We start from the raw sequence: 17,629 nt of genomic DNA on the forward strand, positions 1-17,629 counted from the left end.
TACAGATTGAGCAAAATTAGGAAACTGTTCCTTCTGAATTGTGCTTAGTACAGGGGAATACCTATGCTGCCATAGTTTATGGGATCTCTCTGTACAGACTATGAGCAAACTTAGGGACTGTTCCTGCTGAATTGTGCTTAGTACAGGGAATACCTATGCTGCCATAGTTTTATGGGATCTCTCTGTACAGACTATGAGCAAACTTAGGGACTGTTCCTGCTGAATTGGGCTTAGTACAGGGGAATCCTATGCTGCCATAGTTTATGGGATCTCTCTGTACAGACTATGAGCAAACTTAGGGGACTGTTCCTGCTGAATTGTGCTTAGTACAGGGAATACCTATGCTGCCATAGTTTTATGGGATCTCTCTGTACAGACTATGAGCAAACTTAGGGGGCTGTTCCTGCTGAATTGTGCTTAGTACATGGAAATACCTATGCTGTTGTAGTTTTATGGATCTCTCTGTACAGACTATGAGCAAACTTAGGGGGTTGTTTCTGCTGAATTGTGCTTAGTACAGGGAATACCTATGCTGCCATAGTTTTATGGGATCTCTCTGTACAGACTATGAGCAAACTTAGGGACTGTTCCTGCTGAATTGTGCTTAGTACAGGGAATACCTATGCTGCCATAGTTTTATGGGATCTCTCTGTACAGACTATGAGCAAACTTAGGGGGCTGTTCCTGCTGAATTGTGCTTAGTACATGGAAATACCTATGCTGTTGTAGTTTTATGGATCTCTCTGTACAGACTATGAGCAAACTTAGGGGGTTGTTTCTGCTGAATTGTGCTTAGTACAGTGAATACCTATGCTGCCATAGTTTTATGGGATCTCTCTGTACAGACTATGAGCAAACTTAGGGACTGTTCCTGCTGAATTGTGCTTAGTACAGGGGAATACCTTTGCTGCCATAGTTTTATGGGATCTCTCTGTACAGACTATGAGCAAACTTAGGGGACTGTTCCTGCTGAATTGTGCTTAGTACAAGGGAATACCTATGCTGACATAGTTTTATGGGATCTTTCTGTACAGACTATGAGCAAACTTAGGGGACTGTTCCTGCTGAATTGTGCTTAGTACAGGGAATACCTATGCTGCTGTAGTTTTTACATCTCTATATAAGGCATAAGCAAATATAGGTGGTTCATGCTGCTGATTTGTACAGATATAACTGCAAATATTTGTACAAGTACATTTTCCTTTGCTCTTGCTGCTTATAAAGGAAGCCCGTGAATCATAAGACTAGGCCTTCTAATGGTAATACGCAAAACACATTGTATGGGCCAGTTTTTAACGGCTACAGTAGTGATTCCTAATTGCGAGCTCAGCTTCCCTAAAAGTGCACATTATCTGAATATTCTGCCAGTATCACAGGTGGATCAGTGAATGTACCCACCTGAGTCTCTAAATGATCCATCCATGCTGCTGTGAGAATATCCAAAATAGCACTATGGTTAGACTGGGCTGAACTGGGAGTGGGTGCATGTGGGTGTATGTGGGTGAATGTGGGTGCTGTTAGCTTTGTGGAAGGTTTATGCAGCTGGTACAACTGACACTTGCAGAGCTGGGGCTTATTTTGACAATGTGAATAGAAATGCACATTTTTCGTAACTTTTTATAAATGTCACAAAGTTTGTATGTGTAACCTGCTATGGGGGGCAGGAGGTATAGGGGCTGCATGTTAATTCATAAAAATTTACATAAATATTGGTAAAACAGGTCAATCTTTAGACATTTTGGGGGCCTGAAAAAGAATTTGCTGTGGGGCCCGGTAATTAGTAGTTACATTACTGGGGGGGCATCACATGTTATACAAGCCTTATGTAACTGTACAACACAGCCTATAGCACCAGGAGACATCAAGAGAGGCCGGCACAAGCCTGGACCCACAAAGTAGTAGAGCCGGAGTCAGATTGTAAAAGGTTAAAAAGCTTACATTTTATTCTCCATAATTAAGAACCAAGGTCTGACGTGTTTCCTGTCTATCAGGGACACTTAGTCATAGGCTCTATAGGCAGCTAGACTATGTGTCCCTGGTAGACACGAAATGCATCAGGCCTTGGTTCTTATTAAAGGACCAGTAAGTACATTTTCTTTTTAAAAAAAATTTAGTTTGTACAGAACAAAAAAAAAACCCACCAAGCCATATGTAACTTTAAAATCGCAAAGTCTTTATTAAAAAATAACTTACCGAACCTCCGCCTGCGCTCCTCTTCAGAAAAGGCATCAGGGCGACGATCCATTGTGCGGCACTCGATTTCTACTCCCTGGCTATCTCCTATAGAAGGCAGGGGGAGAAATCGAGCGCCGCACAATGGATCGTCGCCCGGACGCCTTTTCTGAACCGGAGTTTCGGTAAGTTAATTTTTTTTTAAAGAGTTTGCTATTTTAAAGTTACATATGGCTTGGTGTTTTTTTTTTTCCGTTCTATACAAAAGAAAATTTACGTTACTGGTCCTTTAATGATGGAGAATAAAATGTAAGCTTTGTACACACAGCCCGACGGCTCCAAATGCCTCCCATTCAGTACCAACACTGATATGTAAAATCTAACAGAACTACAACTCCCAGCAATATCCCACAGGCAAAGGTGACAGTCAGGAAGCAAAAATTTGAACGTTTAACTTTAGGAATCTTTTCTGAACTGCATCTTATTTTTTCTAAAAAGAAAACGTAACCCAGGGTCATTTAGGGAAACATAGTAGTTTGTTATACATAAATAAAGACATAAGTACACGTGTAATTAAAAGATTAACATGACTGCAAAACACCTGCATTATTAGTGCAGCATAACTTTTCAAGCAAGACAATTGAAATCATCTTCTGTATTAACCCTATATGCTCTGATGATCCATTAGCATGGTAGTGCCTCTGTACCGCTGAAAGTTTAAGCAATAATTTAGGAGTTTCTCACTTAAACGTTAGTGCAGATAGAAAAGATTTTGTTAATGGGGTTGTACACCTTTAAATCAAGTTTTAGTGCGATGTAAAGCTCATTTGCAATTGGTATTTTTTTTTGTGTTATTTAGCTTTTTATTCAGCAACTCTCCAGTCTGCAAAACTACCCTAGCAACCATGCACTGATTTGATTAACAAACTGGACTATGAAGAGGAGAGGCCTGAATAGAAAGGAGTAAAAAAAAAAGTAGCAAATACATTTGTAGCCTTACAGAACATTTGTTTTTAGATGGGGGTCAGTGACCCAGAGTCAGAAGGTGTCTCCAAATAACTCAAAAACTGTTATTAAAAAAAAAAAAAGTAAAAATGAAGACAATTACTGTAAATATTTGCTTATAATTAGCCATTCTATAAACTATTAAAAGTTAACACTGTGAACAACCCCTTTAACAAATTATCAGTTGCAGTACCACCAATAACCAATTATGGCTACAGCCTATTTTTCCCATAAGGATCCAATGGAACAGCGCCACGGTTTGCTTTACACTAAAGTTTTGTGCTGCTTAATTAAGGTGTATGCAGGACCTTTTATCCAGAATGCTCGGGATCTGGGGCTTTCCGGATAATGGATCTTTCCGTAATTTGGATCTTCATACCTTGCATCTACAAAAAAATCTCGTAAGCATTAAATAAACCCAATAGGCTGGTTTTGCTTCCAATAAGGATTAATTATATCTTAGTTGGGATCAAGTACAAGCTACTGTTTTGTATTACACAGAAAAGGAAATCATTTTTAAAAAATTTGGATTATTTGGATAAAATTGAGTCTATGGGAGACGGCCTTTCCGTAATTCTGAGCTTTCTGAATAAGGGACCTTCCTGTAATTTGGATCTTCATACCTTAAGTCTACTAGAAAATCATATAAACATTAAATAAACCCAATAGGCTGGTTTTGCTTCCAATAAGGATTAATTATGTCTTAGTTGGGATCAAGTACAAGCTACTGTTTTATTATTACACAAAAAAAGGGAAATCATCTTTAAAAATTTGGATTATTTGGATAAAATGGAGTCCATGGGAGAAGGCCTTTCTGTAATTTGGATCTTTCCGGATAACCGATCCCATACCTATTTATTTGGTACAGCATTTTGAAATAATGACCCTGCTATTCTTCAAGTCTTTTCAGTGGACAATGCAGGAGCACAAAAGGGTTAATTGTGAAGATATGACATTGCTAATAGGAATGATTGAACCAATTAATAAACATTAAGCGCAACCAGAGGCAATTCATGCAGAATCAGCCTTTATTGCAGCCAAAAGGACTGAAAGTGGTTCAGAAACAGTGCAGCAAGGTCTGGATATATATATATATATATATATATATATATATATATATATATATATATATATATATATATATATATATATATATATATATATATATATATATAGTTATAGTATAATATATATAGTAGGACTGTCCAGACTCGAGTTCTTTTCAAGCTTCCACAACCCAAAGCTCTGGCAGATTCAGCCGGAGTTTTATAAGCAGTAAAAGAAAGATTTGAGTCTGCATGCTATTAGTCAAGATCAAATGAAGCAGGGAAGACTCACTTTGGCTCAACACCAATCAGACTGATTAATGTGAGGCTGCAGCTTTAGGGCTCTTACGCACAGCCATTTTTACCTGTGATCCCCTGCACTGCGCTTTCTTCAGTTCAGCCACAGAGGAGCGCAAGAGTAGACAAACTTAATTATTGTGAAGGGGGCTGTACTCAAACAGATGCATGTTAGCGCCAAACGCAGGTTAGTACGCAGCATGTTGCATTTCACCTGCGTTTGGCGCATACATGCGTCTGTGTGAGTACAGCCCCCTCACAATTGAGTGTGTCTACTCCTGCGCTCCCCTGCGGCTGAACGGAAGAAAGAGCAACGTAGGGGAGCGCAGGTAACCGCCCGTGTGTAAGAGCCCTTACAGTAGTTAGGAAATCACATGCCAGTTGAGAGTAAAGAGGTTGATTTTTGGTTTGTTTTTTCACTTACGTATTGTGGAAAATGCATGCCATTCTGGGAACAATTATACAATGCAATAACACAGGATTAGAACATGGATTTAACATACAAAAACACAGATGAACGGTCTTATTAATATTTAGAATTAGGGATGCTAGTAACAAGGTTCTAGTTAACACACAGGTTCAACATGTTTCTCTCAGTTGCCAGTATTCTCTCATGATTTTTATGGTATAGTTTTTCTTTCTAAATTACATTGCAAACAATTCACTCTACAATATAAAATTTCATTCCTGAACCAATAAGTGTATTTTTTTTAGTTATAATATTGGTGTGTAGGTGCATCTCAGGTCATTTTGCCTGGTCATGTGATTTCAGAAAGAGCCAGCACTTTAGGATGGAACTGCTTTCTGGCAGGCTGTTGTTTCTCCTACTCAATGTAACTGAATGTGTCTCAGTGGGACCTGGATTTTTTCTATTGAGTGCTGTTCTTAGATCTACCAGGCAGCTGTTATCTTGTGTTAGGGAGCTGCTATCTGATTACCTTCCCTTTGTTCTGTTGTTAGGCTGCTGGGGAGAGGAGGTGATATCACTCCAACTTGCAGTACAGCAATAAAGAGTGAATGAAGTTTATCACATCACAAGTCACATGACTGGGGGCACTTGGGAGACTGACATGTCTAGCCCCATGTCAGAAAAAAAATCTGTTTGCTCTTTCGATAAATGGATTTCAATGCAGAATTCTGCTGGAGCAGCACTATTAACTGATGCATATTGCAATTTTTATTCCATGACAGTATAAATTTAAAGTAGAACTAAAGCCTAACTAAATAAGTAGCTATAAATGTTGTACATTATGTTTTGAGCTTCTGTACTAGCCCAAGGCAACCACAGCCCTTTAACAGTAAAGATCTGTGTCTCCAAAGATGCCCCAGTAGCTCCCCATCTTCTTTTCTGCTGATTCACTGCACATGCTCTGTGCTGCTGTCACTTACTGAGCTTAGGGACCCACTCACAATATACAGTACACATAGAATAGAAATGTCACAATATAAGGCTGATTAGTAATTAATACAGATAATTACTACATGGCAGCACAGAAACCAGTGCAATTAGCATCAGAATTTAATAATAAGCAAACCTGTAGCATCAGCTTATATTACAGTCAGGGAAGGTCATTTTCTGCTGGATAATTAGTGACGAGCCCTAAGCTTAGCTTCTCAACAGCCAATCAGAGCCCACTGAGCATGTGAGTGTCACAGACACTTTCCAAGATGGTGACCCCCTGTGACAAGTTTGAAGTCCTGGATCATTGCTGCTATTGACAAGCTCAAACTTTAGCCTCATGCAATAAGTTCAGTTCATAAAATATGCCATTTTTAACCATATTCATTCTTAGGGTTTCTTTCTCCTTTAAGACTTACATATGAGCTACACTTGGGCACATGGGGTGTGTGTGTGCTGCCTCAAGTCACCTGTTACCATTGCCCATAGCTAAGAACAGCAGTTGCCAAAACAGCCCGTGTCCCACTGAACTAGCCCACTTGGCCCCTCAAGACCCATGTATAGGGGTAGTGGTGGGGGTCACGATGGCTTGCTTCACTTATGTGTAGTCGAAAACTGGGCAGATATCTATAAGGCAGGCTTAAAGGGATTGTTCACCTTACAAACACTTTTTTCAGTTCATTTGTTTTCAGATTGTTCACCATCAACAAAGACTTTTTTCTATCACTTTCCATCTTTTATCATTTTCCCAAAATTTAAGTATAACGGTTAATGTTTGTGTGTCTTCATTCTTACAGCACAGTGATCCAAGATAGTGATGTGCGGGTTGGGGTTTTCCCGACCCACACCCGGCCCTGCCTGCACCCAAATTCCGGGTTCCTTTTATTGACCCACCCATGACGTCACAAAAGTTCAACCCGGAAGTCAGAAGCCGGCATTTGTAATGTCGCGGGCGGGAGGAGCAGTCAGAAGAGCCCAACCTACACCCGAAAGGGGGGGGTGCGAAGTCGGCCTGAACCCGCGTGTATTGGGAAGGCCTCATCACTAATCCAAGAGCATCTGAACGGATACAATTTGCTACATTTAGTTGATACAATTAGTTGATCCATTTCTTAGCAGTATCTGGGGAATATTAGTAACTATTGTATCAATTCTAACAGCTGGTGGTTCTTCTTTAAAGGACCAGTAACATCAAAAAATTTTTTTAAAAAATTCGTTAGTACACAACGAAAAAAAACACATACACAAATTATACTTTAAAAAAGCAAAGTCTTTATTAAGAAATAACTTACAGAAACTCTGCTTCCTGTCTTCTACAGAAACGGCGACCATCCATTGAGCGGTGCTTGATTTCTCCTCCCTGGCTCTCTGCTGCTGGATCCTTCAGCTGCCACATTCTGTGCTTTCTGTAGTGCAGCGGCGCTTCCAGCAGGAACTTGAGGCGGATCTGCGGTGCCGGTGTTCCTGTGGGCCATGATCTCTCTATCACTGCTGTAACAGCTCAGGCCCTACAAGATCCCCCTCCGCCCGGGGAGGTGAGTCCTGGTCAGTTCCCTGTAGGGCGGCTGTGTGGCAAGGGACAGTTTGCTGGGACAACCGGTAGTGCGCCCTCGCAGCTGCGCACACCCGCTGCAACTGTTTCTCTCTGGCGCTTCGCAGCTACCGACAAAACTACAAGTCCCACCATGCACCATGCAGTGGGACGCAGGGACTTGTAGTCAGCTGGATGCAGAGCCCTGCAGCTCAGCAGTGCCTGAGCTGTTACAGCAATGAGAGTTTTGTCGGGAACTGACCAGGACTCACCTCCCCCGGCGGAGGGGGATCTTGTAGGGCCTGAGCTGTTACAGCAGTGATAGAGAGATCATGGCCCACAGGAACACCGGCACCACAGATCCGCCTCAAGTTCCTGCTGGAAGCGCCGCTGCACTACAGAAAGCACAGAATGTGGCAGCTGAAGGATCCAGCAGCAGAGAGCCAGGGAGGAGAAATCAAGCACCGCTCAATGGATGGTCGCCCTTTCGCCGTTTCTGTAGAAGACAGGAAGCAGAGTTTCTGTAAGTTATTTCTTAATAAAGACTTTGCTTTTTTAAAGTATAATTTGTGTATGTGTTTTTTTTCGTTGTGTACTAACGAATTTTTTTAAAAAATTTTTTTATGTTACTGGTCCTTTAAGGTAACTTTTATTGTTATAGAATGGTCAATTCTAAGCAACTTTTCAATTGGTTTTCATTATTTCTTTTTTATAGTTTTATAGTTATTTGCCATGTTTCTTTGCAGCTTTCAAATGGGTGTAGCTGCCTCCCATCTAAAAAACAAATGCTCTGTAAGGCTATAAATGTATTGTTATTGCTACTTTTTATTACTGATCCTTCTAATCAGGCCTCTCCTATTCTTATTCAAGTCTCTTATTTAAATCAATGCATGGTTACTAGGGTAATTCGGACCCTAGCAACAAGATGGCTGAAATTGCAAACGGGAGAGCTGCTGAATTAAAAGCTAAATAATTTGAAAACTTTCAATAATAAAAAATGAAAACAAATTGAAAATTGTCTTGAGTTGGATTTTTTTTTTTGAATACAAACTCGAATTCGAGATTAATCATACCTGGACCCTGGGAACAAGTCAAATGCATCAATGCATTCGGCCGAATACTGAACCGAATCCAGTATGGGAAGGGGAAAACATTTTTTACTTCTTTGTTTTGTGACAAAAAGTCCCGCGAATTCCCTCCCCACCCCTAATTTGCATATGCAAATTAGGATTCGGTTCGGCCGGGCAGAAGGATTCGGCCGAATTCGAATATAACAGAACTTGCTGCTTTTCAGCTCTGAGTTAGTCAGTGACTATAAGGGGGGCCACATGGGACATAACTGTTCAGTGAGTTTGTAATTTTGTTGTACGGGGCCCTGTGATTTCTAATGGGGGCCCTGCGGCCTGGTAACCAATCAGAGTAAAAGCAAGAGAGCTGAAAAGCAGGAAGTAGTGTTCTGACTATTATGTTACACATCCAGTCACTCCAGCCTTTATACATTACATTTTTGCCTGACTAACTATTTTAAAAAAATTATTTATTTTGCGCTATTTACCCAGTTTTTAATTTTGTACTGAATCTTGCTTCTTCGATAATAATTACTCTTTATACTTGAAATATTACAATTAAATAACTGCACAAGACACTGTTTAAAGTCTGAACAGTGAGAAGAAGTTGTGTAAGGACAGTGAGTAGAGTGCGAGGTACCTACCAAAGTTGCAGGGTTCCATGTTGTCGTAGGAGCGACTTTTGGCTGCCAGTTGGTCCCACCAGTGAGCTTCTTCTCCCCAGGCTGACTCCAATAAATATCACTAGCATTAAAGAAATGTCACACACTTTTAATACTAAATACTATAAAACATACACACATTCATATGCACACTGACAAGTTAAAGGGGAACTATCAGAAAAATGAAAATTGAATAGAAGCTTCAATATTGAAATAAGAAACTTTCAAAATACAATCAATTAAATATTCTGCATTGTTTCTGAAATAATCAATTTTATGTTCACTATGCCTCTCGGTATCTGTTTCTCTTCATTCTGTCTTCATGCAGCAGGTGGATGTCAGATATTCATTGACAGTTAGATCCAATATATCTTATAGGGGGGCTCCTTTCCTAGCAGATGTATTAGAGCTCACTCAAATAACTAACTCCAATACAAACAAAATAAATTCTGCATGTAGAAAGACATGATGTCAGGTGAGTTTAATAGAGTGAGCTCTAATACATCTTCTAGGAGCCCCCCTATAAGATATATTGGATCTAACTGTCAATGAATATCTTACACCCATCTGCTGCATGAAGACTAGGGATGCACCGAATCCACTTTTTTGGATTCGGCCGAACCCCCGAATCCTTCGTGAAAGATTCGGCCGAATACCGAACCGAATCCGAACCCTAATTTGCATATGCAAATTAGGGGTGGTAAGGGGAAAACATTTTTTACTTCCTTGTTTTCTGACAAAAAGTCATTCAATTTCCCTCCCGCCCCTAATTTGCATATGCAAATTAGGATTCGGTTCGGCTGGGCAGAAGGATTCGGCCGAATCCGAATCCTGCTGAAAAAGGCCGAATCCCAAACCGAATCCTGGATTCGGTGCATCCCTAATGAAGACAGAATGAAACGAAACAGATGCTGAAAAAGAAATAGTGAAGATAAACTTGATTATTTCAGACACAGTACAGAATATTTAATTGATTGTATTTAGAAAGTTTCATATTTCAATATGATGAAGCTTAAACTAAATTAACATTTCCGCTATAGTTCCCCTTTAAACCCGTGCTATCCAACTACTTCCATGCAGAAGGACACCTACGGAATAGAAGAGATTTCTATGAAATCCATGGGCAGACTTTAGGTCATAAATCTTCTTGCTACAGGTACTTTGTGTAAGATTTATATAGTGAATAAAGTACCCCGCATTCCTGGCCCCTTAGTGGAACAAGTGTCTTTATTTTACACACACCACAGTGCGGATACGGAAAAAAAGAGAGAGAGAGAGAGGGAGAGGGAGAGAGAGGGAGAGGGAGAGGGAGAGGGAGAGGGAGAGGGAGAGGGAGAGGGAGAGGGAGAGGGAGAGGGAGAGGGAGAGGGAGAGAGATATACAATATGCTCCCTATAATAACCTGCAGTCTCAAATAAACTCCCAGGACTCCTACACGACATCCAATGTCAATTTAGACTACAGTATAACCCAAAACGTCCGGCACATGCATATTCAATAGGAGCTTTTCCCTGGTTTTACGTTTCGTTTTCCCGGGGTTTAATTCGCTTTATGACCATTATCCCTTGCCAACTGCCCTATTTTATTACTAAAAACCCTTTTACATTAAGGGGCACATTTACTCAGTTCGAGTGAAGGAATAGAATAAAAAATACAAATTTCGAAGTATTTTTTTGGCTACTTCGACCATCGAATTGGCTACTTCGACCTTCGACTACGAATTGAACAATTCAAACTAAAAATCGTTTGACTATTCGACCATTGGGTCCCCATAGGCTTTGCAAGCTTTATTTGGTCGAAGAAAAATCGTTCGATCAATGGATTAAAATCCTTCGAACCGAACGATTCAAAGGATTTAACCGTTCGAACGATTTTTCGGTAAAACTGCGGTAAATCCTTCAACTTCGATATTCGAAGTCGAAGGATTTACCTTCGGCAGTCGAATATCGAGGGTTAATTAACCCTCGATATTCGACCATATGTAAATCTGCCCATTTGTGTTAAGACATTTGAAACCTGTAACACGCTGTACAATTCTGCTGGAAGCGGCAAGGAGGAAGACGTAGTAAGGGTCCGTGCACAAGACTCGGTTCAAAGAGGCAAGAAAGGAGAAGTAAGGGACCAGGCAAAACATTATGATCAGCAAAAGGGAAATGGCGAGAAGAAGGGAGGGGGCAGGCAGGCAAGCTGTAGAAGCAATCCGGAGAGGTAACCCTTTGTTGAAGAGGAAAGTGGACAGGACTGGAGCAGCAGCAGTGTTGAGGGTGCGGAGGGGCAAGCGGTGCTAAAGGAGGAGTTAGGGACTGGGGCACAAGATTGAAAATGTAGCAAAAGAAAGCAAAAGCTTTGTTGGAGATTGAGTGGTGTCCTTAACACCTTTCCCTTATTTTATATTTTCCCAGATTTCACTGTTTTTTTTTCCACGGTCCCTTGAGAAACGTAAACTCGGGGTTGTAATACAGATTTCGCAGAATACTCACTTCTTTGTCGTTCCATTTCCAATGCCCAGATCTACAAAAAGAAATAAGCAGATTGAGAGGATGAAAAGAATAAGGAAGCTCTGTTATTGCCGTGTCTTATATTCTGTGAAATACTCACTGCCCACAAGGTTGGCGAGGGATGAATCCAGGTCATCAGACACCAGTTTGTTTTGTGGGTTCATAGAGGAGGGAAGATTTTGATTCTGAGAGGCTACTGTCGGCTTTAGAAGCCCACCCATATCATCAAAAGCTTTATGGGAGAAACACAAAGAGAACACAATTATTAAGGTAGCTTCTCTCTCTTGGATAGATATTTTAGTTTAGATATATTCTTCAGTAATTTACAGATTATTATTCCTATCAGTCCCTGTCCTAATGGAGGAAACTTAAGAGGGAGGAGGGGTCTACGCGGGGTGGGTGGTACGGTGTTTTTTTCTACAGGGTTTCCTTCTCCTTTAAGGGCATAAACAAACGCTCATATTCGAGGAGATTAATCGCCAGACGTCAAATCTCCTTTTCTTCTGGGCGACTAATCTCCCCTAAACTGCCTCCCACCGGCGATTTACATTCTACATGGCACATGGATCGCTTAGTTTTCCAAAGTGAGACAATGTCGGAAAACAAAGCAGACCGATTGCCATTCCGTTTTGCCGGCGGGAGGCAGTTCAGGGAGATTAGTCGCCCTGAAGAATATGAAATTTGTCGCTCGGTGACTAATCTTTCCCTTGCTGCAAGTTGGAGTGATATCACCCCCCCCCCCAGCAGCCTAACAACAGAACAATGGGAAGGTAACCAGATAGCAGCTCCCTAACACAAGATAACAGCTGCCTGGTAGATCTAAGAACAACACTCAATAGTAAAATCCAGGTCCCACTGAGACACATTCAGTTACATTGAGTAGGAGAAACAACAGCCTGCCAGAAAGCAGTTCCATCCTAAAGTGCTGGCTCTTTCTGAAATCACATGACCAGGCAAAATGACCTGAGATGCACCTACACACCAATATTACAACTAAATACACTTGCTGGTTCAGGAATGACATTTTATATTGTTGAGTGAATTATTTGCAGCGTAATTTAGAAATAAAAACAACATCATAAAAATCATGACAGAATCCCTTTTAGCAATGGGATCAGTTTCACCAGGAGACAACCGGTCTGTATGTTTTTGGCGCGTGGATGGAAAAACTGAAGTACCTGGAGGAAAATCCACAGAGACACTGGGAAAACATACAAACTCATGAGTGTTCATGCTGCACTTACCTGTTGAGTCAATGTTAATATTGGAAGGAGATTTGTTGCCGAACACTGAATCAAAGTCAACATTAAGGCCGCCGGAGGATTGTGGTTGAACAGCTAGGGATGGTGTGAACCCTGAAAACGAAATTAATGCATTAGCAACCAGTTATTAAGACATGATAATATTTCCAAAAAGGGTTAAAGGAACAGTAACATCAAAAAATGAAATTGTTTTAAAGTAATAAAAATATAATGTAGTGTTGCCCTGCACTGGTAAAACTGAAGTGTTTGCTTCAGAAACTCGACTTTAGTTTATATAAACGAGCTGCTGTGTAGCCATGGGGGCAGCCATTCAAGCACAGGATACACAGTAGATAACAGATAAGTACTACTATAGTTTATAGAAACAAGCTGCTGTGTAGCCATGGGGGCAGCCATTCAAGCACAGGATAAACAGTAGATAACAGGTAAGTACTACTATAGTTTATATAAACAAGCTGCTGTGTAGCCATGGGGGCAGCCATTCAAGCACAGGATACACAGTAGATAACAGATAAGTACTACTATAGTTTATATAAACAAGCTGCTGTGTAGCCATGGGGGCAGCCATTCAAGGATACACAGTAGATAAAGATAAGTACTACTATATTCAAGCACAGGGATAAACAGTAGATAAACAGGTAAGTACTACTATAGTTTATATAAACAAGCTGCTGTGTAGCCATGGGGGCAGCCATTCAAGCACAGGATACACAGTAGATAAACAGATAAGTACTACTATAGTTTATATAAACAAGCTGCTGTGTAGCCATGGGGGCAGCCATTCAAGCACAGGATACACAGTAAGATAACAGATAAGTACTACTATACTTTATATAAACAAATCTGCTGTGTAGCCATGGGGGCAGCCATTCAAGCACAGGATACACAGTAGATAACAGATAAGTACTACTATAGTTTATATAAACAAGCTGCTGTGTAGCCATGGGGCAGCCATTCAAGCACAGGATACACAGTAGATAACAGATAAGTACTACTATACTTTATATAAACAAGCTGCTGTGTAGCCATGGGGCAGCCATTCAAGCACAGGATACACAGTAGATAACAGATAAGTACTACTATAGATTATATAAACAAGTTGCTGTGTAGCCATGGGGGCAGCCATTCAAGCACTGGATACACAGTAGATAACAGACAAGTACTACTATAGTTTATATAAACAAGTTGCTGTGTAGCCATGGGGGCAGCCATTCAAGCACAGGATACACAGTAGATAAGACAAGTACTACTATAGTTTATATAAACAAGCTGCTGTGTAGCCATGGGGGCAGCCATTCAAGCACAGGATACACAGTAGATAACAGATAAGTACTACTATAGTTTATATAAACAAGCAGCTGTGTAGCCATGGGGGCAGCCATTCATCAAGCCTTTTTTTTTTTTTTTTTTTTTAACACAATCACTTCATTTCAGGGGCTCAAAAGTAATTGGACCATTGAGTCAAAGGCTATTTCATTGGCAGGTGTGGGCAATTCCTTTGTTATGTCATTAACAATGAAGCAGATAAAAGTCCTTGGGACAAATTTACAAAATTCGCCAGCCACGGCTTCGCTCACAGCGCAACACTTGTCCAGTCGTAGATTCGCCAAGACAACGCTAATTAACTCAAATCCAAAGCTACGTTCAGGGCACCGAACGCTGGCAAAGTTGCACTAGCGTTACTGCGCCAAGCAAAGCGAAGTTGCGCTAGCGTTACCTAATTTGCATATGGTGGAAAGTTAAAGTTTAACGGACGTATATGTTGCAGCAAATACATTACATTACACAAGCCCAGGGAAACATTAATAAAAGAAAATAAAGTTGTTATATTGCCCTACACATGAGCCCAGTGTATAGTTTATGTGCCATATGTTAGGAAATGTAGGGGGGAAGCCGGTTACCCCAAAAAGAATTTACGCTCTTTTGCAGCCTATCACCCTAAAAAAAAGAAAAGTCGCCAGCGTTTTTTGGGACTTAGAAAAATGCTCAACTTTTTTTTGAGGAAGTCCAATCTACTCTGAGGTGGTGAAGGCAAGTCTGGCGCAAGAGGTAACGTTTAGTAAAATCCGCATCTTAGTGAATTTGCGTAGTTACGTCCATTCGCCAGAGCGCAACTTCGCCAGGCGTGAGGGAGCGAAGTATCGCTAGAGTTTATCTCCTTCTCTAGCGAAGTTATGCCATCGTCATTTAGTAAATCAGCGAAGTAACGAAATGACATTACGCTGATGAATTTTCGCCAGCGTTAGTCACTTCACCCTTTACTAAATTTGCCCCATAGAGTTGGTTTGAGGTGCTTGTATGTGGAAGATTTTGCTGTGAACAGACAACATGCGGTCAAAGGAGCTCTCCATGCAGGTGAAACAAGCCATCCTTAAAGGAGAATGAAACCCCCTGGGCACCAAAATCCCTCCCCTCCCCTGTGTTGCCCCCCCCTCCCTCCTCTCCCCTGGCAAATGCCCCTAACTTGTTACTCTCTGCGCAGGTCCTGTCCACGAAGCTCACAGGCGCCATCTTCTCCCAAGCGGTCTTCTTCCTGCTTTGATCGGCGTTTTTGGCGCATGCGCAGTAGGAGCATTTACCGGTATGGCTCTACTGCGCATGCGCCGAATCAGAAAACTTCGTGACTTTTGGCGCATGCGCAGTAGATCCGTACCGGTTAATGCTCCTACTGCGCATGCGCCAAAAACGCCGATCAAAGCAGGAAGAAGACCGCTTGGGAGAAGATGGCGCCTGTGAGCTTCGTGGACAGGACCTGCGCAGAGAGTAACAAGTTAGGGGCATTTGCCCGGCGGGACAGGTAGGCCAGGGGGGAGGGGGGGCAACACAGGGGAGGGGGGAGGGTTTTTGTGCCCAGGGAATTTCCTTCTCCTTTAAAAGAAAAATATACCCCCAAAATAAACACTTAAGCAACAGAGTTTACATCATATTAAGTGACATATTTAATAACAGAATACAATGATAGTCCTGACAATTCCATGCTTCTTACTTTGTAGCAACATTTGGGGGGGAAGTGTTTTCCTGTTTCAATAATGCCCCCCCCCATGCACAAAGTGAGGTCCTTACAGAATAGATTTATAGAGAACATGACTGGCCTGCACAGAGTCTGACCTCAACCCAACAGCAATTCTGAGCCAAGCTTGATCCCTTACATCACTGACAAACCTCACTAACCTTGTGAATTAATAGAAGCAAATCACACTAAGTTCTAGGTGAAACCCTCCCAGAAGGCAATAGGCTGATATAGCAACAAATGGAGGGGGAAGCTTCATATTGAGCCCTAAAATGATAATGATAAATGAGATCTCACAAGAAACAAGAAAAGCCAAATTTCAGGCAATAAATCCCCCAAGATGGGAGAGAGGAGAGAACAGGGAAGAAAAACACCAGATTGGTAAAAAGGAGTCCTCTGCTTCTCCATTTCTATTCTAAGTAGCTGGTCTATTAAGGTTAAGGACACATAGGCAGATTCGGGGAGATTAGTCACCCAAGTGACAAATCGCATCTTCTTTGAGGCGACAATCTCCCCGAACTGCCTTTCCACCAGCTATAATGAAAAATCGCCAGCGGGATGGCACAAACGGCGCTTCGTTTTCCGAAGTTGCCTCACGAGGAAACTTTGGGCGACTTCGGAAAACAAAGCACTGAGAATGCCATCCTGCTGGCGATTTTTCATTATAGCCAGTGGGAAGGCAGTTTCGGGGAGATTGTCGCTCTCTAAAGGAGAAGGAAAGCTACCAAGGCATCTTATTGCCAATAGATTAGCCACAATAGTGCAAGCTATAACTCTATTTATTCTGTACAATGCTTTACCATACCTGAGTAAACAGCTGCAGACTGTCTCTGTTTGTTTAGGATAGCAGCTGCCATATTAGCTTTGTGTGACATCACTTCCTGCCTGAGTCTCTCCCTGCTCACTCATAGCTCTGGGCTCAGATTACAGCAGGGATGGGAGGAGGGAGGGGGAGAGGAGCAAACTGAGCATGCTCAAGCCCTGCCCTGGAGGTTTAAGCTGAAAACAGGAAGTCTGATACAGAAGCCCACGAGTACACAATAGAAGGAAAGAAATGTGCTGTTTCTTTTGACAGAGGACTCAGAGCAGCATTAGTTTCAGGGTTTACTGGTGTATTTATATAGACCTTCCTGATAAAGCTTAATTCATTTTAGCCTTTCCTTCTCCTTTAAGGAGTATTAATGTTCCAGTACTTACACGGACATAATACAGCAATGTCTAACTTGTTATTGTTTTAGAATAAAAATATGCGTTTTTACTTGTCTCTCCAATTCTTCCACTAGGTGCCAAACATGTGTACAGACGTGTATGAATTCCTACATTGTGCGTCACACTTCCACGGTTTATCTGCGCGTCCTCTTATTGGAGTGCTTCTACCTTGTTTTTAACACCTGGATCATGATTCCCAATGTAAACATTAGAAGTCCCTCTTTTCTACTGGAAGTGATGGCACTGTGGCTTTATCATGGGGGGGTGAAATAACATGGACATCCGCACCAATACTGGAAGCAAAAATAATATTTAGCATTTGTCTTGTAGTTATAGACAATCTGTATTATATATATTTAACTACTCTGTTTACTCGGATGTTTTAAGCAGTGGTCAAGTAACTACTTGACAATTACCGCGGACAATTACCGGCAGCCTCTTGCAAAAATAACAATTGTTTTTTTTCTCCCA

General features: G+C 41.4%; 1 protein-coding gene across 12 annotated transcripts in view; it reads right to left on the reverse strand.

Annotated features, from left to right (window-relative positions):
* The window catches only part of picalm.S (phosphatidylinositol binding clathrin assembly protein S homeolog), a 110,748-nt gene that overhangs the window by 17,067 nt on the left and 76,052 nt on the right, over nt 1–17,629 (reverse strand). For 7 of the 12 annotated variants that reach the window (XM_041584610.1, XM_041584609.1, XM_041584615.1 and 4 more), the window contains 5 exons: nt 12,922–13,032; nt 11,778–11,909; nt 11,660–11,690; nt 9,162–9,261; nt 4,945–4,968 (listed from right to left, as the gene is read on the reverse strand). In XM_041584610.1, the coding sequence (XP_041440544.1) occupies nt 4,945–4,968; nt 9,162–9,261; nt 11,660–11,690; nt 11,778–11,909; nt 12,922–13,032 (398 nt within the window). The remainder of the gene's footprint in view (nt 1–4,944; nt 4,969–9,161; nt 9,262–11,659; nt 11,691–11,777; nt 11,910–12,921; nt 13,033–17,629) is intronic. The other 5 variants (XM_018250394.2, XM_018250388.2, XM_018250393.2 and 2 more) reach the window with 1 other exon arrangement.

The sequence above is a fragment of the Xenopus laevis genome, chromosome 2S (assembly GCF_017654675.1).
Source record: "Xenopus laevis strain J_2021 chromosome 2S, Xenopus_laevis_v10.1, whole genome shotgun sequence".
In the NCBI taxonomy this organism is placed as follows: Eukaryota; Metazoa; Chordata; class Amphibia; order Anura; family Pipidae; genus Xenopus; species Xenopus laevis.